Source organism: Miniopterus schreibersii, assembly GCF_964146895.1.
Source record: "Miniopterus schreibersii genome assembly, chromosome: 2".
Classification (NCBI taxonomy): domain Eukaryota; kingdom Metazoa; phylum Chordata; class Mammalia; order Chiroptera; family Miniopteridae; genus Miniopterus; species Miniopterus schreibersii.
In genome coordinates, this window is record NC_138102.1 from 2,412,414 (window position 1) to 2,437,702 (window position 25,289).

General features: G+C 53.1%; 1 protein-coding gene across 7 annotated transcripts in view; it reads left to right on the forward strand.

Moving 5' to 3' along the window:
* Positions 1-747: 747 nt before the first annotated feature.
* Positions 748-25,289, forward strand: part of AGPAT5 (1-acylglycerol-3-phosphate O-acyltransferase 5) — a 77,584-nt gene continuing 53,042 nt past the window's right edge. For 6 of the 7 annotated variants that reach the window (XR_013998342.1, XR_013998343.1, XR_013998344.1 and 3 more), the window contains exons 1-5: positions 748-1,087; positions 9,157-9,226; positions 14,515-14,644; positions 18,935-19,070; positions 22,955-23,045. Coding sequence is in view for 2 of the 7 variants with exons in the window: in XM_081131013.1 (XP_080987139.1) it covers positions 869-1,087; positions 9,157-9,226; positions 14,515-14,644; positions 18,935-19,070; positions 22,955-23,045 (646 nt within the window). In the remaining 5 variants the exon portion in view is untranslated. The remainder of the gene's footprint in view (positions 1,088-9,156; positions 9,227-14,514; positions 14,645-18,934; positions 19,071-22,954; positions 23,046-25,289) is intronic. The other variant, XM_081131014.1, reaches the window with a different exon arrangement.

Sequence of the window (25,289 nt, forward strand, 5' to 3'; positions counted from 1 at the left end):
CCGCCGGGGCGTGGACAGCGCGTCTCGCGCGGCGGTGACTCCTCGGGCCGGATCTGTGGTCCCTCCCCCGGGGCCCGGCCAATACCCGGAGGGCGCACGAGTCCTGCGCGCCCGCAGGGCAGCCCGGGCGCAGCGCGCGCCTGGGGACACAGGGTCCCAGGCGCCCCCGAGGCCACAGAGCGTGCGAGCCGGAGGCGGGCGTTCCCCCAGCCGCCCCGCAAGCGGGTCGCCCCCGCCCGGCCCCCGCCCGGCCCCCGCCCGGCCCCCGCCCCGCGGGCTCCGTCCGCCCCGCCGCTGGGCCACCTGCCGCCGCGCCGCAGCCCGGCCGAGCTCCTGAGCATGCGCGGGGGCCTCCGACGCCGGGCCCCGCCCCCCCGCGGCAGTTGCGCCTCAACCGTCTGCGGCACTTGACCAACCAGCAGTCGTGTTGTTGCCGAGGAGCCCCGCCCCCGACGGGGGACCATGGAAACGGGCGGCCAATCGGAAGCCCCGTTGTTCCCGCGGAGCCCCGCCCCCGACAGGGCGCAGGGTGACGGGATAGGGTCATGGGGTGTGAGCGCCCCTGAGCTCCCGGCGCGCAGGGCCCGGCGTCCCCTTGCCCGGCGGCCGCAGCAGCGCGCCCGGCCCCGCATCGCCCGGCCGCCAGCCCGCCCACCCCGGCGGCGGCGCGGCCCATGCGGCTGGGGGCGGAGGCCCGAGTGGGCGCGGGCTGGACGCCTCCGGTGCGGCGGGCGGCCCGGGGCGGCGAGGGGGCGGCGGCGGGGCCGGCCCGGCGCGGTGATTGGCCGCGGACGGAGGACCGCGGGGAGGCCGGAGGCGGCCGCGGCGGGGAGGAGCCGCGGAGCCGGCCGCGCGCAGAGCCGCGAGGATGCTGCTGTCACTGGTGCTCCACATGTACTCGCTGCGCTCGGTGCTGCCCGCAGCCGTGATGCTGGGCACGGCGCCCACCTACGTGCTGGTCTGGGGGGCCTGGCGGCTGCTCTCCGCCTTCCTGCCCTCCCGCTTCTACCAGGCGGTGGACGACCGGCTCTACTGCATCTACCAGAGCATGGTGCTCTTCTTCTTCGAGAACTACACCGGCGTGCAGGTGAGGCTCTGCGCCCCCCGCGCACCTGCCGCCCGGGTCCCGCGCGGCGACCAGCCGGCCCCACCGGGGACGTGAGGATCGGGGCGTCCTCCGGGCAGATCCGCCCGAGAACACGTGCTGTTAGCTCACCCTCCACGTCGGGGCAACTTTCAGGTTCTTACCCCAAGGGTTCGGCCCCGGGCTTCCGTGCAGGGGACCCCAAGTTCACACGAGGAAGCTGTAGCAACCGTGCTCCGAGCCGCAGGTGGGACCCGCCGCCCCGCACCCCCCTCTTTAACTCGCCATCCTAGTGCTTAGCGAAGTGGGTGCGGATCTACGGGGAAGTAGGGCAGGCGGTTCAGGCTTTTCCGTTTGGTGTGAGAAGGGGGTACTGTTTAACCTCGAAAGCGCGCTTTGAAAAGGCGGAGACCTTCTCTTGAAACAAGATTGTTACTGTTTGCACAAGAAGTGCAACTTTGTTTTGCCTTCTTCCCCAGCAGAGGGGAAAGCTGGGCGAGGAAATGAATACACTTGTTACTGTAGAAGCCTCGCCGTAGATAAAACTGTTGCCAGCTTTGACTAGGCTTGAATGTGTGGCTCATCTTTTTTGTCTGGCTACTTTCTTTCGGTTTCTTTCTTTCTCCATAGAGATTGGCTTTGTAGATTAAATTCGTAAAGCAAAAGTAGAAGGGCCTCTTAACTTTATTTAGTTCTGGGAAGTGTCTTACAAAAATAACAATTGTGAATTTTTCTTTTATCCCCCAATTTGGAAAAAAAAGAGCTTGATTCTTGGTTATTACTTGTATTCAGTTACTCCTCTTGTTTTTACTTTTCTTTTCTTGGTTGGGTGGCGTGGAGGGAATGGGATGGCACTGTTTTGTCTTTTCCCCCTCTTGTCAGTCACCCAGCTACTATTTTGACTCTTTGAACTGCTGTTGATTCCCTGATGGCTTGAGTTTGCCCCAGTTGGAGGTTGTTTTTTTGGAGGGAAAGGGAATTAGGAGAAGCCAGGGTCTCCATTTAAACTGGTATCTTTGTTTACTAGGACAGAAAGATGGCTCTTTCAGAAAATGATTTCCAGGTCGTTGACCTTTAAAATGAGCCTCATTTCAAATGTTCACTGATGCAGACCTATCATTTCTCCCTCTGCTCTTCACATTTACCTAAATGGTTTTATCATGATTAAGAACTTAATTTCACATCATATGGCAGCTGGCGTGGACTCAGAACTTACGACAGTCAGTTACCTCTTAGAAAAATAATTCTACCTGTTCTGGGTTATTGTATTTTTTGTTCAAAGACTATAATACGTTCTGTGCAATATAATGTACAATATACCATTGAAGTACTTTGTGTTTAGAAAGTTTCTAATTTTAAAAAGCAATTGTAAAATTTCAGTGTTTCTGAAATTGTGTCTTACCCCATGCTCTGTTCAGTATAGCCCTCCAATTTATTTTTGAGTTCTCAGCACATGGTTTTTAAAAAAAATTTTAATTTTAAATTATACTTGAGGTCCATCAGACATCCTTTTATCAATGTGGTTGCCTTGATGAAGTATTTTAGGAATCCTACAACTCTGCCTACTGTTCACCAAATGCAGGTTATGAACATTTAATAAAACTGTAGGCCCAAGAGCTTCATGTCCGTGCATTATTTTTTGGCAAAGAGTTATCTGCTGGTTAGTAACAGAGAGCAGGGTATTTTTTCAGGGTCTTTTTCTTTCTGGAATATGGGGTTCCTAGGTAGACAAGGTTACCTTCTAATATTTGTTATGGTGTTCTTGAAGAGTAAGAGGAAAAAAATAGCTGTTTTAAAATATAAACCCGAAAGAAAAGGGTTTATCAGAACAGTCTGTCACCTTATTTTTTATTTAATAGTTTTCATCAATGACTGTCATTGCAAAGTTTCTATTAACATTTCGGCTTGTGCCCTGGCCAGTGTGGCTCAGTCGCTTGGGCGCTGTCCCGCGCACTGAAAGGCTGCTGGTCCGGTTCCTGGTCAGGGCACATGCCCAGGTTGCGGGCTCAGTCCCCAGTGGGGGGATGTGCAGGAGGCAGCCGACCCATGTTTCACTGTCATATTGATGTTCCCCTGTCTCCCTCTTCCTTCCTCTATCTCTAAAAAGCAATTAAAAAATATTTTTAAAAACTTAGCTTGTTTTTCTTGTTTTGCTAGGGGACTTGTTCATCAGCTTTCATTTGCAAGGCATGTGATGATCCTCTCGTTTGTTCTGTATAAAGGATGTTCACTCACTTCTGAAGAAGTTTTAGTAATTTAAGAGGACATACGTTTTTGAATGAAAGGAATCACCATTAAATTATACACATTGCAGAAATATTTTCAAATTAGATTTTGTATAAACAGCATTTTAATGCTTTCAAATTATAAGTTTAAAAAATAAATGCTCTGTAATAGTAGTAAGACAGTGTTTTCTTATGCCTGGAATTCTGAAGCTGAAGACAATCAGGACCTTGAAGTTACCTGCTTGGCAGGTAACCGTCCTTCCAGCAAGTGCACGTGGATGTCCCACTGGATTCTGGGTAAACACCTGCTCCTTCCTGATCTCGCTGCTTTATTCTCACATGCTGCCTCAGAGACAGGAAAACATTTCCACCACTGCTGCTGAAATTACTGTTTACAGCTTATCTTAGGTTCTCCTAGGGTCTCATCAGTACTGAAACTCAACTGGTACCTTCTCACCACTTTTTCCTTTGGGGTTTTGAAAGTTTCATGTATCTATCTTCAGTCTGAGATGCACTGACAGTCAGAACACACCTTTTCACTGTTTGAGGGGACACTGATTTAAGTGGGTAATTGTATTACCCTCCTGGGGCTGCCATAACAGAGCACCTCAAATTAACTGGCTTAAAACAATGGAAGTTTATCCTTTCACAGTTCTGGAGGCCGGGTGTCAGAAGTCGAGGTGGCTGCTGGCCTGCACCCCCCCCCCCAGGCTCTAGAGGAAAATCCTTCCTCCCCTCTTCCAGCCTCTGGTGGCTGCTGGCATCCCCTGACCTGGGCCATGCCCTCAGCCTCTGCCTCTGTGGTCGCGTGGCCGCCCCTCTCTCCCCCTCAGCTCTCCCTCTGCCTGTCTTTTGTAAGGACACTGGTCCTGGGGTGTGGGGCCCACGCAGATGACCCAGGAGGATCTCCCTGACTCGGCATCTTAACAGTCTGCAGAGACCCTTTTTCCAAACAAGGTCGCCGTCCAAGGTTCTGGGTTTAGGACATGGACACGCCTTTGGGGGTCATCGGCACCACCCTGCGCTCTGCTTGTTCGGAGTTTTGTTGTTTCTTTAACTTTACCCTGTTTCTGTAGGTGTCTTCCATCATTTGGCTCTGTTTTCTCTAACCTGCCAGAGGAAAGGGAGCCAGGTTCTCTATGCCAAGGTTACTTTTAAAATAACTTCCCATAAGCTTTTAGTGTCTGATTTTCAAATTTACCTTCACATATTCCTAAAATAGAGCATTTGAATGGGCGTCTTATTTTCCGAACCAATTTTTATTCTGTAGAATAATAACCAGCTTCTTACCCATGTGTGGGTGTTTTGAATTCTTAGTAGACGTTTACGTTACCATCTCGTGATAGCTGACCCCCCAGACAAGCTGGAACTGATCAATTAGAGGTAATGTAACATTTCAAGTAAGAATTTGCTGTACACAGTATGGTGAACACGTTGGCGCTTGTTATGTTCGCCCTGACACCCGTGCAGGGTGCGAAGTAGCTCGGGTGTGGATGGTTGGAGACTCCAGAAGGAAGGAGGCGTGTGTCTGTCTCGGAGCTGAGCTTAGGGGACTTGGGGAGAGCACAGAGAAGGTGGAGATGCCGGCGAGGGCGTGGAGGCGACGTGGGTCCTGCAACCTCCCGCGGCGGGGAAACCACCGGTGCTGGGCTCTCCGCCCGCGATTTCTGTCCTCGCTGGACAGCTGCCTGGGCTGTACGTACCTGCAGGAGTCCTGCTGGGTCATGACCCATCTTCTTAACGTGTTTTGGAAGCTGACAAAAGTTACTGTAATTTTTTCTTAGTATCAGAATTTTTTTCTCTTTAAAAAATTTCTGCTCTTTCCCTCCTCCCAGTAGCATACGCTAGGAACTGGTCACTGACGTCTGCAGGCCGGAAGCACCTGCTGACCCGATAGGTGCCTTTTCATCCACACCTGAGACTGTTTCAGTCACCACCTCCCTCCCGCTTAAATCGGTTGGAATTTACTTTAAAGAACATTTTGTTCTAATGGCTCTGTTTGCTAATTTTCTCTTCCCCAAATGCTAGCAACATACATTATAACAGTAAAATGTGGCATTTGATATAAAATAAGTTAGTTTTTCCGCTGGCCTACTCTGAGTGGAGAATAGCGGGAGGGAGCTCTGTGCACATGCCTTGCTTTGCCTGTTATAACTGTGCCTGGTTCTGTGGAGCTGGATACACGAGAGCTGGCTCTTGGTAAATGGAATTAGAAGCCAGTGGTCCCTGTAATGTGTCCTTATCACACGGTGGTTTCTTAAACAGGTGGATATTAATAGACAATCCAAACTAAGGAATAACTTCTCACTCAGGGGCCCCTGGAACCTGCTCTTGTTCGTTCATTCAGGATCCGCGAGGGCACCTTGTCCCAGGTCCTGTGCAGGGAGGAGAGACGTGGGCCATCTGGAGGGAAGATGGCCTGAGGCTGCGACCCGGAGAGAGCCGGGCTGGGCGACTGAGGTGCCGCGTCTGAGCCCGCGCCCGAGCCTGAGCTGAGCCCGAGCCCGATCCCGCGCCTGAGCCGTGTGCGTGCGGAGCTGCTTCGCCTTCGCCCAGCGGGAGGAAGCACCTCGTGCGTTGGGGTGCACGGGGACCTCAGCTGAGAGCTGAGAGCCAGACTCCTCAGCGCGCCCGGGCGGCCTGTCGCCGGCCCCGCCCCCAGGTGCCCACGCTCCGCACAGCTGCCTTCGTGGTTTCTCTCCGCCCCGTCCAGCTCCAGCCGGCCTCCCCACCCGCCTCGGCCTCGCCATCTCGGCGTCAGGATCCCGTGCGCGTGGCACTGACACCTGCACTGTTCACACCGCGTGTCTCAGCGCCCCCCCCGTGGGACTGTCACCCTGGGCGGCGGTGTGGGCGCACGTGACCTGCCTCTTTCCCTCCGCAGAGGGCAGAGTGGCCGCCGGGCCGGGCCGGGCCGGGCCGGGTCGCAGGCCGGCCTCTGCTGTGAGCAGCCCCTCAGGGTCGGGTGAGCGCCTGCGAGCCGGCAGGGGCCCAGCAGCGTCCAGGTGGGGGTCTGACGCCCTCCTCCGGAGACAGACCGGTGGGGGCTGCTTTATGCACCTCAGGAGTGAGGCGGAGGGAGGTCGGAGCTGGACGGGGCGGGACTCGGGCGGCGGCGACACCGAGAAGCCTTTGTGTACTTGCCAGCGGCACTGGTACTTTTTGCAGTTTTGAACCTGGGGGATTCTGCCGGGTTTGTTATGTCTCCTCCGTGTGTCTGGGGACCGGCCCGAACACCCCGTGTGGGCAGCGTGGCCCGGGCGGTGCGGGGGCCCTGTGTGGATGCGCGAGTGAGATTCGGGGGACGGCTTTACCCCGTCCCGTCTCCGGGTGGGAGTCCGGGAGCCGAGTGAGGGTGCCGCCTGGAAAGGGGCCACGTGGAGTGCTCAGCACGTGCTGATAAAGCAGCGTCCACCCTCAGGAACCCGCACTCAGCCTGTCGAGTGAGACACGGGACAGATTAGGTGGGCGCGGAGCTGAGCCCGGGGCGGTGTGGCCGATGCCTGGGCATGAGCAGGCTCGTGGGCCAGCGGGTTGGACGGGCCGGGCGCCAGCCCCTGTGCCTCTGGGCCGCGCTGCGCCTGGTCCCTGCCCGTATTTCTGCAGGGCAAGTTTTTCTTGTGTCAGTTTCCAGCTTGATCTCATAGGTTTCTCGTCTCTGGGTTCGTATTCAAAGTGAAAACGTCACCTCAGCTGCTAATATGTGAGGACCCTTCTGGTTTGACGTTTTTGTTTGGAGGTTTTGCCGAGAGTAGTTTTGAGACATTCGGAAGAGTTTGGATCTGGCGTGAGGAACCTGTGGGTCCCCAGGTCTCTGCACCCTGCGTGCGGCTTGGACAAGTCACCTTCTCAGCTGCCGGGCTCGTCCCGAGGTGGGCGCTCATTGTCACGGGAGCTTGGAGACTGCCCGAGACGGTGAGGGAAGCTGCCGGCCAGTGACTGGTCCACCCTGGATGCTCAGAAAAGACGCCACCGTGGAGCGGGGACAGTGCCGAGAGACGGCGTGGCGAGTGTGCCCGGAGCGCGAGCTGGGAGCCCGCCTCAGCGTTGCGCAGCCGTCAGCCCCGCAGACCGGTGTTAGACCCGTGACGATGCCTGCGCTTCGATCTCGCCTCCGAGGATGCCATAGTTTCCCTGGTCAATGAATTGTTTCAGAGAAAGACCCCAGTGTCTGTGTGTTTCAGTATAGAAACCTTGTACTGGGTAACTGGTGATATAGTTCATTGGCATAAAAAAACATTTCAAAGGATTATAAACATGGAGTATAAGTTACATGGAGTATAAGTTCAGCTCATTCAAACAAAGTCTCCGTGGCTGCGTTCTGCCTGATCAGAGACCTTTGTTTGGGAAGACAGACGAGAGCTGGTTTCATCCATCGCTTCACCCAGCTCCGAGTTAAAAGCCCGCTGTTCCGGGTGGTAACACCGGCAGCAGTTTGCATTGCGGACGGTTTCGATGCCCAGGCCTTGTTCCAGATGTAGAGTCTCGATAGTGTCCCCACAGCCCAGGGCGGAGCAGCTGCTCGGCGCAGGCGAAGCCGTGGGTGTGAGAGGTTGGGTGCGAGTGGGGTGCTTTTGCTCAAGTTCACAGGTAAGGGGATGGGCTGGGTTTCAAGTGCCAGCTGCTTGCAGAGAAGGCTCGAGGCCCCACCCAGTCGGCAGACGCCACCCACTCCCGTGGGAACTAGGCTGTGACGGGACCTTCCCGGGTGGCAGCCTGAGGCCTGGGTCACCCTCCTGAGAACGAAGTGTGAGCTCCCTAGAGTGAGAGCCTCAGAGCCGTCTGGCGGCCAGAGTTTCTCATCCTTGCTCTGCATTCTGAGTCCTTCCACAATCAGCTTGAATAAGCAGTTTGCTTTTAATAAAAGTTGTCGTCTCACCACAGCCCAGACAGGGCAGACCCCCACCCACCCTTGGCAGACGCCTCCGCCCTGGCTCAGTGTGGTCGGTGCTGCCCCAGGTCCCCAGGGGGCTCGCCCCAGCTGCCCAGCCAGCAGGCGTCCTGAGTGGGCTCTTCTCCCGCCCCCCTGCCGGCCACGGTACCGGCACCGAGGGACCGACGCCCAGACGGCCACACCAGGCCCCTGGCCTCCTGCTGGCTTCCTGCCCCCTCCGCCCCGGCCCCCTGAGACAGGTGCCTGTTGAAAAGAAAACAAACTATTTCAAAGGGAGCATGTTAGAGCCTGAGCCCTCGGTGACTGGCGGTGAGGCCGGCGCAGGAAACGCCTCTCCTCCGCCCTCGTAGGCCGTCGTGGGGCCTGCAGATTAAAGGGCAGAGGCCAGATTCCCCGAGGAAGTCATACAGGTCTCATTGCTGTGGGCATTTCTGCGCCCACGGGGCCTCCTGGGACAGAGGTGAAAACCGAAAGTTCTGCCACCCGTGGGCGCCTAAGGCCTCAGGCGCTGCTGCGCCCGCTCGTCCCGTTCGCGCCTCTCTCGCCCGCCCCGGGCCTGTCGACGTCGCAGGCGGTGGGTTTCTGTTGCGCAGCCAGGGCTCTGCGGCTCCGCGGGGCTCGGAGCCTCCTGAGGGCGCTGCGCCCGCCGCTCTGGGCTCCGGGAGGAAGGCGCGTGCCAGGGGCCGGGAGCGGTTCAGCCGCCGTGAACGGCCGAGAACGGCGTGCTCGCGGGGAGTCGTCCGTCCCACTGTGTGACCGTCAACCGTCCTGCACTCAGCTCCGTGAGACGTGCGCCCTGTGCTTGCTGAGCCTGAGAGACCCTGCCCTCAGTCATCGAGGGTGGAACCGGCCGTGATGCCGTGTCTGTCGGTTTGACAGTGTCCTGTTTTGTGTGTCACAGCAGCACATGCTTCAGATATGCAAGTAATGTTTCTTTCTGTTTTATCTTTTAGATACTGCTGTATGGAGATTTGCCAAAAAATAAAGAAAATGTAATATATTTAGCAAATCATCAAAGCACAGGTTTGTATTTCATTTGCATGAATCTTAGATTTTTGTACAGAAAATATGTGGGCATTCAAAGTATTGTTCTTATATATTTAAATGAAAATGTTTTTGTTATTGTTGAAACATGAGTTTTCAATGCAGATAATTATACTTGACCTTGTATTTTTGTGATTTTACTATGAATTTCCCTCCTTTACTTTTTCCCCCTGATGGGTGTAAATCAGCTATTTTCTTTCTTCCTTGGACTAGCCCTGAACCAGTCGGTGCGCTCTTCCTTTCGTAGGCTGTGTTCCGGAAGGGGCCGGTGGGCTGCCGTGCCCATAGCGCGTGTATTTGAGTGTACGCTGCAGGAAGGCTGTGCCCCGTGCGAGTCGCCTCCTGGGCGCAGCGCGAATTGCCAGGGTGGGAGGTTCCTTTGGCCTCTCCAAGTGCTTAGGGGGGTCTAATACGGCTCGTCCTTCTGCCAGGGGAGCCGGAGGCTGTGCCTGTGATAAAGTGCAGGGCGCGCTTTAAATGGGCCACGGTGGCCCGGCCGGGCGCGGCTCCACGGTTGAGCGTCGACCTGGGATCCCGGCGATCGGGGTTCGATTCCCAGTCGGGGCACATGCCCGGGTGTGGGCTCGATCAATGCCTCTCATCATTGATGTTTCCATCGCTCTCTCTCCCTCTCCTTTCCTCTCTCGGAAATCAATAAAGATATATTTTTAAAAATAAATAAATAAATAGGCCACGGTGCTCTAAACGTCTCACCTTGTAATGATTACCGATTTAGAAGGATTTGCAGAAATAAAGCACCGAGCTCCACGACCCGTCGCCCCCAGCGGTGACTCCGTGTGTAACCGCACAGCTTCAAAACCGAGAGATTCACTTTGGTTAAATACTTTATAGTTCTCTAAATAATTCCGCTCAAAAAAATTCCACTTCACATTGTTTTCACACCTGGGACTGCTGTTGGTGCCCACTCCCTAAATTTCGCTTTTACTCTAAAAAATACGATGCCCAGAAGTCAAAACCTAAAAGCGACCTGCCGGGTGCTCCCACCTGAGCAGAAAGGCCCCGCGCCCGGCCGCCCCCCCCCCCCTGCGGCCCTCACAGCTTAGCTGCTTTTAGCTCTGTCTCTGCCACGGGGGAGGTGAGAAAGGGAAGGGGCTGGAAATGCGTTTTCTTGGTTTAGCTTATTAACGACTACATTCAGTTTTATAGGACAAGGGTTGGCTACCGAGTGTGGATGGTTCTCGCTTATCTGTGCGTTTTGCAAACTTCAGCGACGTGACTGGCTCGGATGCTGTGATTTCATCCCATTTGCTCGGGCCAAGAGCCCAGCCTGGGATCAGGGCCTGCTTCCGACCCTGGCTGCACAGTGGCCTCCCTTGGTCCTGCATTTCCACTGTTTCTCCAGAGAACTGGGCTTTTTCCCACCAGCACAGCCTTGCGCCCGCCCGTTGCCGAAGCATTTCCACCAGGGCTCCCCTGGGGAGAAGGATTGGGGTCCGGGGCAGAAGGGGCTCGTGATGGCCCAGGTTTCCTCTGTAGGGGGCCCCGGCCCATGTGGTTTATAGGATTTTCTTTCTGTTGAGCAGGATCCCTCTTAGAGTTCCTCGCTCAGGTGCCCTGCCACCCCTCCCTGTCCCGGGTTTCGACGGGGACACTGCATTAGGACGGGGGCAGTGGTAAGGACGGTGGTGCTGACCGTGGAGTAGGCCCTCCCCGCGCTCCTGGGTGGGCAGTGCGGGGATACCATGGCAGCCGCCCGGCCTTGGCGCTTGCACGCGGGCCTCTGTGCGCATCACTAGAGAGAGGACTTCTGGAGGGCGTATGGAGGAAAACAGATTTCTTACGCTCACCTGAGCATGTTTTTTCCATTGCTTTTCAGAGAGAGTGGGGGGGGCGTTGACTGGCTGCCTCCCACTCGGGCCTCGACCGGGGCCGGGATCGAGCCAGCAGCCGAGGTTCGTGCCCTTGCCTGGAATCAAGCCCGGGACCCTTCAGTTCTCGGGCTAGTGCTCCGACCGCTGAGCCACACCGGCCGGGGCTGAAGAAAACAGATTTTTAAACTTCTCCTTATGTTTGGAACTGGAAGGTGAATGGGAACCACGAGCTGCACAGCCGCCCACAGCGGCCTGGAGAGGTTGCACTTCTCGGAGCAGAGCGCCCGCCCAGCCCCGGCCCAGCCCTCACCCTCCTCTAAGGCTGCCTTCCTGGGACCAGGCCGCACCGCCAGGCCGTTCGGTCTGAGCAGGATACTTCTTAAACGCCTTAAAAACCCATAACTTAGGAATAAAGCTGGGTAGTGATTCTAAGTTACTTTAGACTTGCGGGGTGGGGCAGAAGTAGGTTTACAGTTGTAAGTACACGAAACACAGTTTATTATTAATTATTGTATTATTTTCCATGCAAACAACTATATAAACCTATTTTTGCCCCACCCTGTGTGACAGAAGAGCTGGAGCCTTTTCCCATAAAAAAACAAGGGTCCCCATAAAAATGTGCATGTAGTTTTAGGTTCCGGAGGCCCCTCCGGCGTATCCATGGACTTGGGTCACTGGCCTGTGTGTCAAGTGCCCCTTTCAAACTCTGCGGAGATATCAGGAGTCACGCTGAGGAGCTAGGAACGCGAGGAGCAGGACGGTCCCTGGAGGACCGCTGCCGACGCGGACTCCGGGTCACCTGCCCGGCCAGCCGGAGCGCAGGAGCCTCTGCTCAGCCTGGCCTTTCGAAAGACTGGGATCTTAATGGGCTCTCCCCCCCCCCCGTCTTCACTTGAGGTGTCTGTGCTGTCTCCGTGTCTAGTCCGCTACCTTATTTCTCCAGTCAGCACGAATGTAGTGGCTGTAACTCGCTCCTTCCTCCTCGCCTCTTTAACTCTGCTTTGGACTCTACTTAGCTCACTAGTCTCGGGAAACGCTCCCTTTCCTCGGTTTGGGTGACGTTTTTCTTCACTGACAGCACGTATGGGGAGAGGATTGTCATGAAAAGGCTTGGGCTTCGGGCTCAGAGACCCTGGCGTGTGTGCCGCCCGGCAGGGGGCTGTGTGATAGCCGCAAACTGCGTGACCGCTGAGCCTGAGATACCGGGAAGGGGCGAGGGACACCTGCTGACCCGGGTTTCGGGCGTTTGCACAGCTGGCTCGCGGTCTCTCGGGGCGCCTGGCTCGCGGGGACGTTCACAGCAGGAGAGGTGGTGATGATGGTGATGAAGACGACAGCTGCTGAGGCATAGTGCTGGGTGCCTGCCGGGCAAGCGCAAGCGCCCCCGTGAACCCTCCCAAGTTCAGGGGAACAGTGGCTCTGCTTTGGCTGGGCCGCCGCGGAAGGAGCCCGCATGGCAGCCTTTCTTGCGCGTCTGAACTGCACTGTGCCCGACGCAGTGTAGATGCCCCGTGAAGATGACTTACCTCTCGGCTCTGGCTAGGGTCTCCACCTGAAACCTCGTTGAGGATAAATGGAAAAAGTGAAAAGGGTGTTTGAGGAGCAAAAATTGATGGCGCAGCCCCGGCCGGTGGCTCAGCTGAGCGTCATTCCTGCACCAGAGGGTCCTGGGTTCGATTTTCGGTCAGTGCACATACCTGGGGAGCACGTTCAGTCCTGGTCGGGCGTGTGCGGAAGGCAACCGATCGAGGCTTCTCTCTCTCACCAGTGTCTCTCCCTCTCCCATCTTCTCTAAAAAATCAAAACATACCTTCGAGTGAGGATTGATTTAAAAAAATTTGATGGCACAAAGCTTGTGTCTTGTGACTATTTAAGTTCTTAAATTTTTCCACTAAAATCTTTCAAAAGATTTAGGGCAGGGCCCAGGACGGTTTGTTTCAAACATGACATATGTTTAAAATTTTTACACTTTCTCTCTTTGGAAGGTGCATCCTGGACCATCCCATGACCATGCAGGTTTCAATATAAAATGCATCCTAAGAATTCCCCCAGACTCTGAAAACCGTCGTTGCAGGGAAAGAGGCCGCGTCTTTACCTGGAGTGTCCAGGCTGCGCGTCAGCCGGAGACGTGTGCTCAGGTCTCACCCCACTCTGGTGGTTCACATCCGGCTCCAGTGTTTGGTTTCCAAGATGCGATTAGAGAGAAAAACGTTCTCAGTGACTGTGGCTGATGTGAATCGGAGGGAAGCGGAGGGGAGGCGACAGGGACAGCTCCCTGGCTAGGTGTTCCCCGCAGACAGTGCCGGGGTCACTGACTGCAGGCGGGTCTCGGCATCCTCACTGTTTAATATGTTGAATTATATATATAATAATTGTAATTCTTAAGTCATCATGGGAGAGTTAATTTGCAGATGATAAAAAGATTAAAAAGAGAACTTATAACAGTTGAAACACTGTTTCCAAAAGGACATCGTTTAGTGCTTCGGTCGGCTGCTCTCCGGGCTGTTCTGTCCCGGATGGCGCGTTGCCTGCAGGCCCCACAGCCGAGGGCTAGTCAGCCTGTAATTATGGAAACCCCCCTTGGTTACAGCTTTAAGTTCCTTCGTAGATGCTAGAGAAGGGTCCCTTGCATTTGGTTTTATCATTTTCACTCTTCTCAGGAGGTAGGGAAGTCTGCAGCCACTTAGGGTCGGCAAGACCTTTGCCACTTGCCCCGTGTCATTCATTTCCTCTCGGTCTGTCACCGGCCTCTGCGCACTGCGCCGGGTCCTGTTTCTTGCCCAGGGCGAGTCCCTGTTCAAAATGTCTCTGAAAGATCAATTAACAATTCTTTCTGCAAGTTTTTGTTGGTACAGACTCACTCGTGCCTCCTCGTTTTTCCTCCAGGGCCCGTTGGTGGCACCGCGTCTGTTAACTAGGGATCCTGGCCGCCTGGGCCACGCCCTTTGGTGTCATGCGTCTGCCGGGCGCGATGAAAGCCGTGCGGCTCTCGTAACCCAGTGCTGTGTCCCCAGACCCTTGGTACAGTGTCCCTGCCTTTTGCTGAACACACTGGTATATTCAGAATACTTGACTGTAGCGGGCAGTGTCGTGTGACCGTTGCTCTGCTGCCACTTTGTCAGGTTTCTAAGCTCAGAGTTGGAGGCGGCCACCCTGGCCCTGCCTCTGCACTGCTCCGGCGCTTCGTAGCCTGTGCATTTTGCTCACAAAATAAAAGCCTTTCAAGAAATGTAAAACAGAACAACCCTAAACTACAAAAACAAATTTAAAAACACAGAATTTATATTTTTGAATGTCTCGTGTTAATTTAAAGTAGTTTTAAAGTTCTGATCGTAACGTTCTCCGGGCATATTCCTCACGCTGTGAGGAGCCGCTCGCCGCTGGGGGGGCGCTGGCAGGCGGCGGGCGGTGGCCCTAACCCGCTCTGTCTTGCAGTGGACTGGATCATCGCCGACATCCTGGCCATCCGGCAGGGCGCCCTCGGGCACGTGCGCTACGTGCTGAAGGACGGGTTGAAGTGGCTTCCGCTGTATGGGTGTTACTTCTCTCAGGTAACGGCTTTTACGTGCTTTTTAAAAAATGTATATGTAGCTTATAAAAAGTTTAGATTTCAAATTGAACATACACTTAATATAAATGCACAGGTCGGGGGTGGTTATTTTTATGAGTTTAATAGCTTTTTCTAAATTGAAACAATTTTATTTTGGGTTTCTAATGGTATATATTTCTATACTTATCTGAATACCTAGATAGTTAAATTAAGTCACAAAAATACAAATGTACAAAAATCAAACAAATAGGAAAATTTAATGGCATAGAATTTGATAAACAATTACCTTCAGAAGCTAATAATGAAAGTAATTATGGACTGTAGGCTATAAGAAAGTAGTTTTATATGTAAAGTACTTAGCAGGAGTGCCAAGTACATAATAAATATTCAATATATATTATTTTCCAAAATGCCCTTTAACATTGCGTGGTAACTGCCCAGTCGTGTGGCTCAGTGGTTGAGCATCAACCCATGAACCAGGAGATCACAGTTCGATTCCCGGTCAGGGCAGAGGCCCGGGTTGCGGGCTCGATGCCCAGTGAGGGGCGTGCAGGAGGCAGCCGATCAGTGACTCTCATCATTGATGTTTCTCTCTCCCTTCCTCTCTCTGAAATCAATTTAAGAAAAAAATTACATAGTAACCTTCAGGCCATGAAACTCTGTATAACAGGGTTTTGTTTTAATATTCAGAAGGGTTTGGGGGCAGGGGTGTGTGGGAAATAACTGTACCTTACTCAATTTCGCAGTTAATTTTTTGGTGTTTTAATGTTTTTATTTTTTTATTTTAGAGAGAGAGAGAGAAACAGCGACTTGTTGTTCCACTTGTTTACGCATCATTGGTTGATTCTTGTATGTGCCCTGACTGGGGGGTCAAACCCGCAACCTTGGTATATTGGGGTGACACTCTGAACAACTGAGCTGCCTGACCAGGTCTGCAGTTAACTTTAAACTGAAAAACCGTCCGTATTTAGAAAGGGATTGCTAGCATTTTCCTATGTCTTTTCTGAATAAATTATCTGATACTTAATTTTTTAAGTATAAAGTATAAAATTTGTATGGCAGGCATGCTTGTTCATAAGACTTTAATAGTAGGTTAAAGAAGAAAAGCTAACGTTACAGTTGGAGCTGTGAAAACAGGTAGATCGGAAAGCAGCCGCCCTGACCTCGGGTGCGGCCCGGCCCGGCCCGCGTGTGGCGTGTTGCAGTCGGGCCTCCCCCACTCTCACTTCCTCTCCCCTCATCTCTGGTGCTTTAAAGGAAGGTCGGATTCTTACATATTTTGATGAAAAGTATTTTACGCTGCTGGGTGCATATAAAAAATGAAATAGATTGCCAAGAGGTGGACTTGATGCCAGGAAGTGAATTTTTCCTTTAAAAGGACTTGTTTTTCACAATTTGTATGAAGCAGAAATAATGCTACTCACAAATACTTACTTACAAGCAAAATATGAGGAAACAAACTTTCACATTTTGGATTTCCTGTAATTATTATAAATACAAAATACTAAATATTTCATATGCATAGAAAAATACTATTAATATGATATAAATATCTAGAAAACTAAATGTTTCCGAACTGCCAGCTTGGGGACATTGCAGTTTAACTTCAGAATAGGGAACAGAGTTCAGTTTGCCTCACGCTGGCCCCCCCCCAGGCAGTGGCAGGCGCCCTGGGAGCCTTACTGTTGTGTTAATTTTTTTTGAAAGTGCAGTCGAGAGCTTTTGCTAATCTGAGCCTGTGAAGATAACGGGATGTTTATTATTTCTTCCTTCATTTTCTTAAACATGAAAGTCACCATTATACTTCATTAATATTAAAAACAGAGTATTTTGGACTTCATTGGTCCTTCCTATAAAATGATGAACAGACCTCTAAAGTTTAAATGATTTTATGGCAAATACAACTTGATAATTGCGGCCAGTTGAGGAAGGCTCAGAGTTTAGACTCAGCACAGGAAGGACCTGTGGTGTGTGTGAGACCTGCCTGAGTTGCACGAGCAGGAGTCCCGGAGGTAACGGTTTTTGGAGGGAGGAATATTTAGAGGTAGATTCTGCTTTGAAACGCCGACGCAGCAGAAGGCGGGTGCCTTCGAGAATAAAGACACTTTGCACCTGAAGTTCCTAGTCTCCATTTCCATTAACTAGGATCCTTTCTCTCTCAGCCCAAGACAGGCTCGGTTCTCCAAAAAAAAAAGAATTGCAGTTTTATGAAATAGTTGAAGACCAGCCTTAAACATTCAGAGCCCCTAGAAGGATGCTTAACTTGGGGGGTTGGCAGGATTCTGACCGTGTCAGGAGTGTCTGCAAAGAGTAAGCTGGGGGTCTTGGATGCTTTTTTTAGAACATAAAGGTCCCATGATCCACCTTAGAAGTGTTTCAGTCTGTCCATTTTACCAGCTTCAGATCAAACTCAACATCTTAGGTTCATTCTCCAGATTCCTAAAATCCTAAAGCTGATTGGGCTTCAGCCAGGGTTGCTTTGTAGCCTGATTTGTGCCTTACTGGCCGCAAACTGTGACATCCAGGGCCTGCGAATTTTACCTGTTTTGGTTGAGCAGACTCGCCCGCTCCTTTCCCTGGGGAGCGGCTGGAGCCGGTGGGCCTGTCGCCGCCTCCGCCTCCTGGGGCCTGGGCTGAATTCTGACGGAGGTGCCGCGACTGCCTGCGGCCACGGACACGCCGGGTTGGCTTCTCCTGCCTGAGTATGGCCAGGCCCCTCGCCTGCCCAACACTGTGCTTTCCGGCTGCGTCGCGTCCCAGCCCCTTGCCTGTCGTCAGGGTCCACCTGACCCCCCCGTCGCCCGCCTTCCTGTCCCCGAGCTGCTCTCCCCGCGTCCTCCTCGGGCTGTCCCCTCAGCCGCCCATCGGTGTCCTGGAGGCGAGTGGAGACGTCACCATGAAGCCCCCCTGCGCCGGCCAGTTACACGCCCTCCTCCTCCCGCGCCTCCTCGGGTTTGTCTTCACTGGGACACTTGCCAGATTCTCTCTGGTCATGCTTGTGTCACGTGTCACTTCCCCTCTGCTCAGTGAGTCTGCGAGAGAACGGTGCCTGGTCTGCACTCCAGCACCTTGCAGATGCTTTTGAATTAAAATAGGCTTTGATAAGTGAGCTGAGTGACCGGAGAGGTGCGGCGTGGAGGGTAGGCCTGCTGTCCCGGGAGCCGGGGAAGTGTACGCGGCCGTGGGCGCCTCCCATGGCCTTCACTCTCGCGGGACTCTCAGCGCCCTGTGTCCTGGAAAACAGCGGCTTGCGTTCTGCGGGCCCTCGGCGCTGCTCTGCACCCGAGGCCAGCGTGTGGGCCGAGCCGCGGCCTCGGCGGTGGAGGCCCTGCTTCCCCGCTTCTCTGCGTATCCTCACGCTCATTCTCCATCAAGGCGAAAGCAGACCAGCCAGTCCCTTAGTTTACAGATGAGTCCGACTCAGCCAAGAGGAAGGCAAAGAAAATGCCGCTGGTGCAGTTTGGAGGAGGTGCTGTGACGGAGCGAATCCCAGGCTGCCTGAGCTCTGCGGCTGCCACACGGGTGCCACAGCGGGCGCCTGGAGGCAGGAGTGCCGTCAGGGTGCTGGCGCGTCCGTCTCCTTGAGGCCTCGCCCACCTCCTCCGCGTCTTCACCTCATTAGGGCACCCGCCTGTCGGGTTAGGGCCACATTTAACCTGCGTTTCTTCCCTGGAGGTCCCGTCTCCAAAGACCATCAGGCTGCAGGTTGGGACTTCAGCCTAAGAATTCAGGGGAACACAGTTCAGTCCACAACAGTGGGTTAGTTTTTAACAACCCTAAAGATCATAAATGGTCACATTTTAAGGACACTTTGAAGTGATTTTATAATTTTTGAAAAAATTGAGAACTAAGATCCATCTGTGATTGACTTTTTTATTTTAAAAATGTATTTTTAAGAAGGAAAGCATTTTTTAAAATATGTTTCATTGATTTTTTTTTTAGAGGTGAAGGAAGGGAGAGGGAAAGAGAGACTGATGAGAGAGAAACGTCCATCGGTCGCCTTCCGCATGATCCGGGAGACGTGGGCATGTGCCCTGACCGGGACTCAGACCAGCCGCCTCTCTGTGGGGGACGGTGCTCCAGCCGACTGAGCCACACCAGCCGGGCAGGAAAGAAGCATGTTTACTTTAACTGCCAACCGAGCTGAATGTTCACGCACTTTCCAGGGCAATGTGCAGTTTTATTTGAATTACGTTGCAACATAGTGAAGTTGTCAGCGAATGTTCTTTAGGTGGAAATATTTGAATGTAGTAAACAGTTTAATTCCTAAAACGTCGATTTGCTCCTCAGTCTTTGGGGGTAGAGTGTTTCTGGCAGGTGTTCTGATGACGATGTTTCTGGTGTTCGGCAGCACGGAGGGATCTACGTCAAGAGGAGCGCCCGGTTTAAGGAGGAGGAAATTCAGAGGAAGCTGCTGAGCTACGTGAGCGCGGGGACCCCGGTAAGGCCGCGCCCTGCCCCGCCAACCTGCCCCCCAACCTGCCCCGCCAACCTGCCCCCCAACCTGCCCCCCAACCTGCCCCCCAACCTGCCCCGCCAACCTGCCCCCCAACCTGCCCCCCAACCTGCCCCCCAACCTGCCCCGCCAACCTGCCCCCCAACCTGCCCCCCAACCTGCCCCGCCAACCTGCCCCCCAACCTGCCCCCCAACCTGCCCCGCCAACCTGCCCCCCAACCTGCCCCCCAACCTGCCCCGCCAACCTGCCCCCCAACCTGCCCCCCAACCTGCCCCGCCAACCTGCCCCCCAACCTGCCCCCCAACCTGCCCCCCAACCTGCCCCCCAACCTGCCCCGCCAACCTGCCCCCCAACCTGCCCCGCCAACCTGCCCCGCCAACCGGCTCGCTCCTGGGGTCAAGGATGCAGTTAGAATTTAAGAACTGCTTTGAAAGTGTGTTAGCCCGTGTGTGATGAGTGATTCAGAGTTTTGTGAAGGCAACAAACCCCTCCAAGTATAGGCGAGCCTTTGGGCCACCGGCAGGTCTCCACTCGGTCTTTGCTGGAAGGGGAAGGGGGGCAATGTGAGCGTTAAGGAGGTGGAACAGGAGGAGCGTCCCGGGTCTATAAATAGCCGCAGGGCCCTGTAACCCAACCTGCAGCCTGGGGCAGCTCTGCGGGGCCCTGCAGCGTCAGGGTGTCCCGGAGGCAGCAGCTGCGCCGGCCTGTGTGTGGAATTCAGACTTCTCCTATCGATTGTGTTATTTGAAAAGTCAAAAATGGGAGTCATTCATCCTAAATACTACTTTATAAAACTGTGCTCCCCAAAAAGAATCTCAGTGTTCTCTCAGAAAGATACTAATACCGCCCAACGGCCTGGCCCCTGCTGCCCTCGGGACTCCGGACCACAGTGACCAACAGGAGTGCAGTGACCAATAGGACTGCAGTGAGGACTACACTTCCTCCCCCAGGGCCCGGGGGTTAGCTCTCCTGTGGCTCAGAAACTCTCCTCCAGGCCCAGGCCCCTCCCTCCCTCCCTCCCTCTCTCCCTCCCTCCCCCCTCCCTCCCTCCCTCCCTCCCTCCCTGCCTCCTCCCTCCCTCCCTCCCTCCCCCCTCCCTCCCTCCCTCCTCCCTCCCTCCCTCCCTCCCTCCCTCCCTCCCTCCCTCCCTCCCTCCCTCCCTGCCTCCTCCCTCCCTCCCCCCCCTCCCTCCCTCCCTCCCTGCCTCCTCCCTCCCTCCCTCCCTCCCTCTCTCCCTCCCTCCCTCCCTCCCTCCCTCCCTCCCTCCCTCCCTCCCTGCCTCCTCCCTCCCTCCCTCCCTCCCCCCTCCCTCCCTCCCTCCTCCCTCCCTCCCTCCCTCTCTCCCTCCCTCCCTCCCTCCCTCCCTCCCTCCCTCCCTCCCTCCCTGCCTCCTCCCTCCCTCCCCCCCCTCCCTCCCTCCCTCCCTGCCTCCTCCCTCCCTCCCTCCCTCTCTCCCTCCCTCCCTCCCTCCCTCCCTCCCTCCCTCCCTCCCTCCCTGCCTCCTCCCTCCCTCCCCCCCCTCCCTCCCTCCCTCCCCCCTCCCTCCCTCCCTCCCTCCCTCCCCCCTCCCTCCCTCCCTCCTCCCTCCCTCCCTCCCTCTCTCCCTCCCTGCCTCCTCCCTCCCTCCCTCCCTCCCTCCCTCCCTCCCTCCCTCCCTCCCTCCCTCCCTCCTCCCTCCCTCCCCCTCTCCACTTCCCTCTCTCCTGTCTCCCTTCCCTCTCCAGGGCTCCTGGGTGGCAGCCAGAGCTCATGTTTGAGGACGAATTCTCCACAGTCAACTGACCAAGTGCCCTGACAGTCAAGTTTTTATTTACGAACATTCTCTAGTTGTTTTACGTTAAGGTTGCCTTGTAACCTCAGCTCTCTGAACGGTTCGGTTTGCAGATAGTGCAGTGTTTTGCTGGTGTTCTGCGGCTGGGAGCAATATTCTTTTATCATTCTATATCCTAAGTGAAAGCCGCCTCCTATATTTGTTAATAAATTTAAAAGCTTGTAATAATTTTGGATTTACAAAAACCAGATGTAAAAGCCGCCTATGGAAAGAGAAAATATTTGCAAACGACATATCCTGTAAGGTGTTAATTTCCAAAATATATGGGAGACTCATGCAGCTGATTAGCAAGAAAACAAATCACCCAGAAATGGGCAGAGGACTTGAATAAACATTCTCCAAAGAAGCCATACGAGGGGCCCGCAGGCACATGAAAGGTGCTCTCTGTACATCACTCGTCACCAGGGAAATGCAGTCACCACAGCAGAGGTCACCTCATACCTGGTAGAAAGGCCATTGTCCGAAAGTCAAAACATAGCAAATGTCGGTGAGGGTGTGGAGAAAAGGGAGCCCTTAGGTACGGTTGGTGGGAATACACATCGGCGTAGTCACTGTGGAAACGGTGGAGGGACCGCAGAGGAGTAGAACTAGAGCTGCCCTGTGATCCAGCAAGTCTGCTTCTGGGTGTGTGTCCAAGATACATATGTAGGTACCTGCTGTCCTGAGGGGACGTCTGCACCCCCGTGTCGGTGGCAGCAATAGTCACAGCAGCTAGGACACGGGCGCGACCTGAGTCCATCAGTAGGCAAGCGGAGAAAGGAAATACGGTGCGTGTCCATGCAGAGGGGGATATTTTCAGCCTCGAGAGAAGGACACCCTGTCCTTTGTGACAAGGTGGCATTGGGAGTGTTTTCTTTGTGGACGTGCTGCGGGTGAGCGTGCCAGGTCACGGCCGGCCGCAGGGGGGCGGTGCGGGGTCGCCGGGCTCGCTGCATGCGCACACCCGGGGGACCACCCGCGCAGGCCAGGCCATGAGCTTGCCCGGCACCTGGGAAGTCTGAGCGTCTGTCTCCCTGCCTGTCCGTCCCAAGGTGATCACCGGCCTGCTGCCTGTGGCTGTCGGTTAGACAGTGGGATCCCACAGCTTGTGCTCGTTTCGGGGGAGTGGGTCCGGCTCTTCCACTGAGCATGAGATTCGTCCACATGATTGTGTGGATCAGTGTTTTTGTTTCTTTTCACTCCCAAGTAGCGTGTCACCCTGTGGATGTACTGCCGCTGGTCCGTTCGGGGCGACTGAACGTGTCGCTTACGCTGCACCTGTGACGCCCTGTCCTCTCCGTGTGGGTGTCCTGAAGAACCGTTTTTATTCTCTCTAATTCACTGATTTTTCTCTCATAATTTCTGCTTTCTGCATCCTATTTTTTAATTATGTGCCAAGCTCAAGGCTGTGAGACTTTCTCTTTTCTTCTGGGAGTTCACGGTGCAGCCCACAGGGAGGCTCCATCGTTAGGGTGAATTGCGCGGCGTGTGAGATTCAGTGGAGGGCCTGCTTCGTCTGCGGCTGTGGAACATGGTGGTGGTTTGCGACTCGGTTCTAAAGTTAGGAATTTTTCGCAGTGCAGTTGTACTATTTCTGGTCTGACCTCCCGAGCAGGTAGGTGTACGCGCCTGGACGGGGTCACTCAGCGCCCATCAGCCGGGTCTGCTTCATCTACAAGGGTCTAAAATGTGCCCCTTTTTAAAAGTCACTTTGCAGAACTTGGTGGGGGGAGCTCTTTTATTAATTAATGGAGGCTTCCTATGAGTCAGCATTTCGTGGCCAAATTTCCATGTAGTGACTATTAACAGGTGGTAAGAAATGCTAGGTCCCTAATGACCGGCCTGCCAGTGAACGTAGGCGCGTCTTAAGTGTGGTCTGTGTTAAGTTGGACTTACTTGCCGTCTGCCTTCGGGTGGTTCTGCTTGGATGAAGGTTGCATGTAAACGAATGTACATTTTCCCACCGGGAATCGCTCCCTTTGCATTAGTAGGGTTGACGTTGGTAAGTGAACAGCAAAGCTCATACCCCACGAACCGCACTCTCTTCATGCTTCACAGATGTACCTTGTGATTTTCCCAGAGGGAACCCGGTATAACCCCGAGCTGACCAAAGTCATTTCAGCCAGCCAGACCTTTGCTGCTCGAGAAGGTGAGTAAATGTTTCCCTGCTTTTGAAAAAAACATTTTTAAAGATAAGGACCTTTCCAATTTTTGTTCCTAGAGAAGATATTTATGTTTTACAACAATTGGAATGAATGAACATGTTTTTTGCCTTGAGTGGAAGGAGGTTCAGTGACATGATGCTCATAGAAAGCGATTGGAGGCCGACTGCATTCGTTGTTCTGTGCCATTTAAATAAGGGACGTGAGCCTCGAGGATTTTGGTATCTTTAGGTGTCCTGGAGCCAGCTCCTTGTAACACCAAGGGATGCCTGGAGCTGTCATGGGGTCAGAAGTTACACGGGAATTTTGACTGTGGGGGGAGCTGGCACCCCAACCCCTGTTGTCCAAGGGTTAACTGTGTGTGTGCTCCTATGTAAATATTGGCATATTTTTGTCAGTTGGGTAAAACAAATGTTTATATGCAAGGAGATTTATTCACTGTGTCATGTTTACTCAGAATCATAATTTTAATCCAAGTTTTAGGCCCTGCATAGTCACCTCAGACTAGGTGGCTTGACCAGCAGGGTTTTCTCAGCCCTGGAGCCCGGGAGTCTGAGGTCCAGGTGTCTCATGACCGGAGGTTTGTGGTGAGAACCTTCCAGCCTGCGGAGGCCTGCCCCCCCGCCGTGTCCTCACACGGCCTTTCGCGGGCTCACACAGACTCCGCTTGTGTCTTCCTCTTTTTATAAGAACACAAGCCCTGTTGGATTAGGGCCCCACCGTATGACCTCATTGAATCTTAATTACCTCCTTAAAGGCCCCGTCTCCAAATGCACTCACCCTGGGCGTAGGGCTCCAAAATGAGCTGTGGGGAGGGGCGGAGAGAGACTTCAGTCCATAGCAGGGCTTTAGATTATTTTTCTGTATGTAATGATATTTAATACTAATATTTCTTAATTCACCACTTTAAAATCAATTTAAGGTGGACCTTTACCTTTTGTTGTTTAATCTCATTAACTGAGATGGCTGTTTATATGCCTAAGAATTACTTATTTTTAAAAATCCACAGCAATTTTTTAATGTGTTTTGAAGCAAGTACTTTTAAGTAATTCTTAAGATAGTGTAATAGTGATATATATTCTAGCTTTTTAGTCTAATAGAAATCTAGTCACCTATAATTGATCAATTATTGGTGTGTTGTTTTTCTGAGTTGTAGATCTTTCTCAAAGTGACCAAAAGGGGAAGAAAAGTTTGTCTTGTGGATATAATTTGTAACCTCTCACTGTTCTGTCTTTAAATTCTATAACTGGGACACTATTGCTGTCTATCAGAAGTCTGTTTTCTTGCGACTGTCAAGGTGATTATTCCTACCAGACACGAGGGGGATTGGTACTTGAGCAGGTATCTAGAAAAAGTGTTTCCTGTTTTCCTTCCTTTTCAGCCACAACCAAATGAGGTTAAATGAAAACAAAAGACCTTGTTTCTCCATCTGTTAACTGTTCTTCAGGAAAGCGGAAACTACTAGCACTTGTTAGTCTGATATGTTTTGCTTCTAAACATAGTTAACTTTGCTCCTAAAGTATCTTCATTTGATTCTGACTTAAAAAGCAGACCTTTTAATTGAGGTGTTTAAAACCTGATGCTTGTGACTGTGCCGGGCACCACCCTCAGGTCTGTGGACAGTGGTCCAGGCTGGCTCACGAGCTGTGAGGCGTATCTGACGTCTGTCTTAACCCTAAATAGTTAAAGGCTCTGCTTTTTGCTATTTCCTAAAAGTATTTTTCTTAAAAAAATATTAGGCACAAAATATGTTGATTCAGTATTAGGGTTGTTATTTAAGATATGTTTGTGTTATAGTATCATGAATTCTTAATATTGTTTACTTCAAAGATTGTCCTATTAATTATCTCTAAATTCCCTTTTTCCTGAAACTAAATGTTAGTCATTCTTTTAAAAAAGACTGTTCCCCCTGGCTGGTGTCGCTCAGTGGTTAGAGTGTCAGCCGAGCACAAAGGGTCGTGGGTGAGAGTCCCGGCCCCCGCCCTGGTTTGGGCGCGTGTGGGAGGCAGCCGCGATGTCTCTCTCACACCGACGTTTCTTTCTCTCCTCACCCTCCCTCCCTTCCACTCTCTCTGAAAAGCAATGGAAAAATACCCTCAGGTGAAGATTAACACACACAAAAATAAAAATAAACACTTCACATTACCAAATAAATTAGGATTTTCTTTAACTACAATCCCTCCAGGACAACACTAAAGATTTTGAGAGATCTGAAGTCTGGGTAGAGTCTT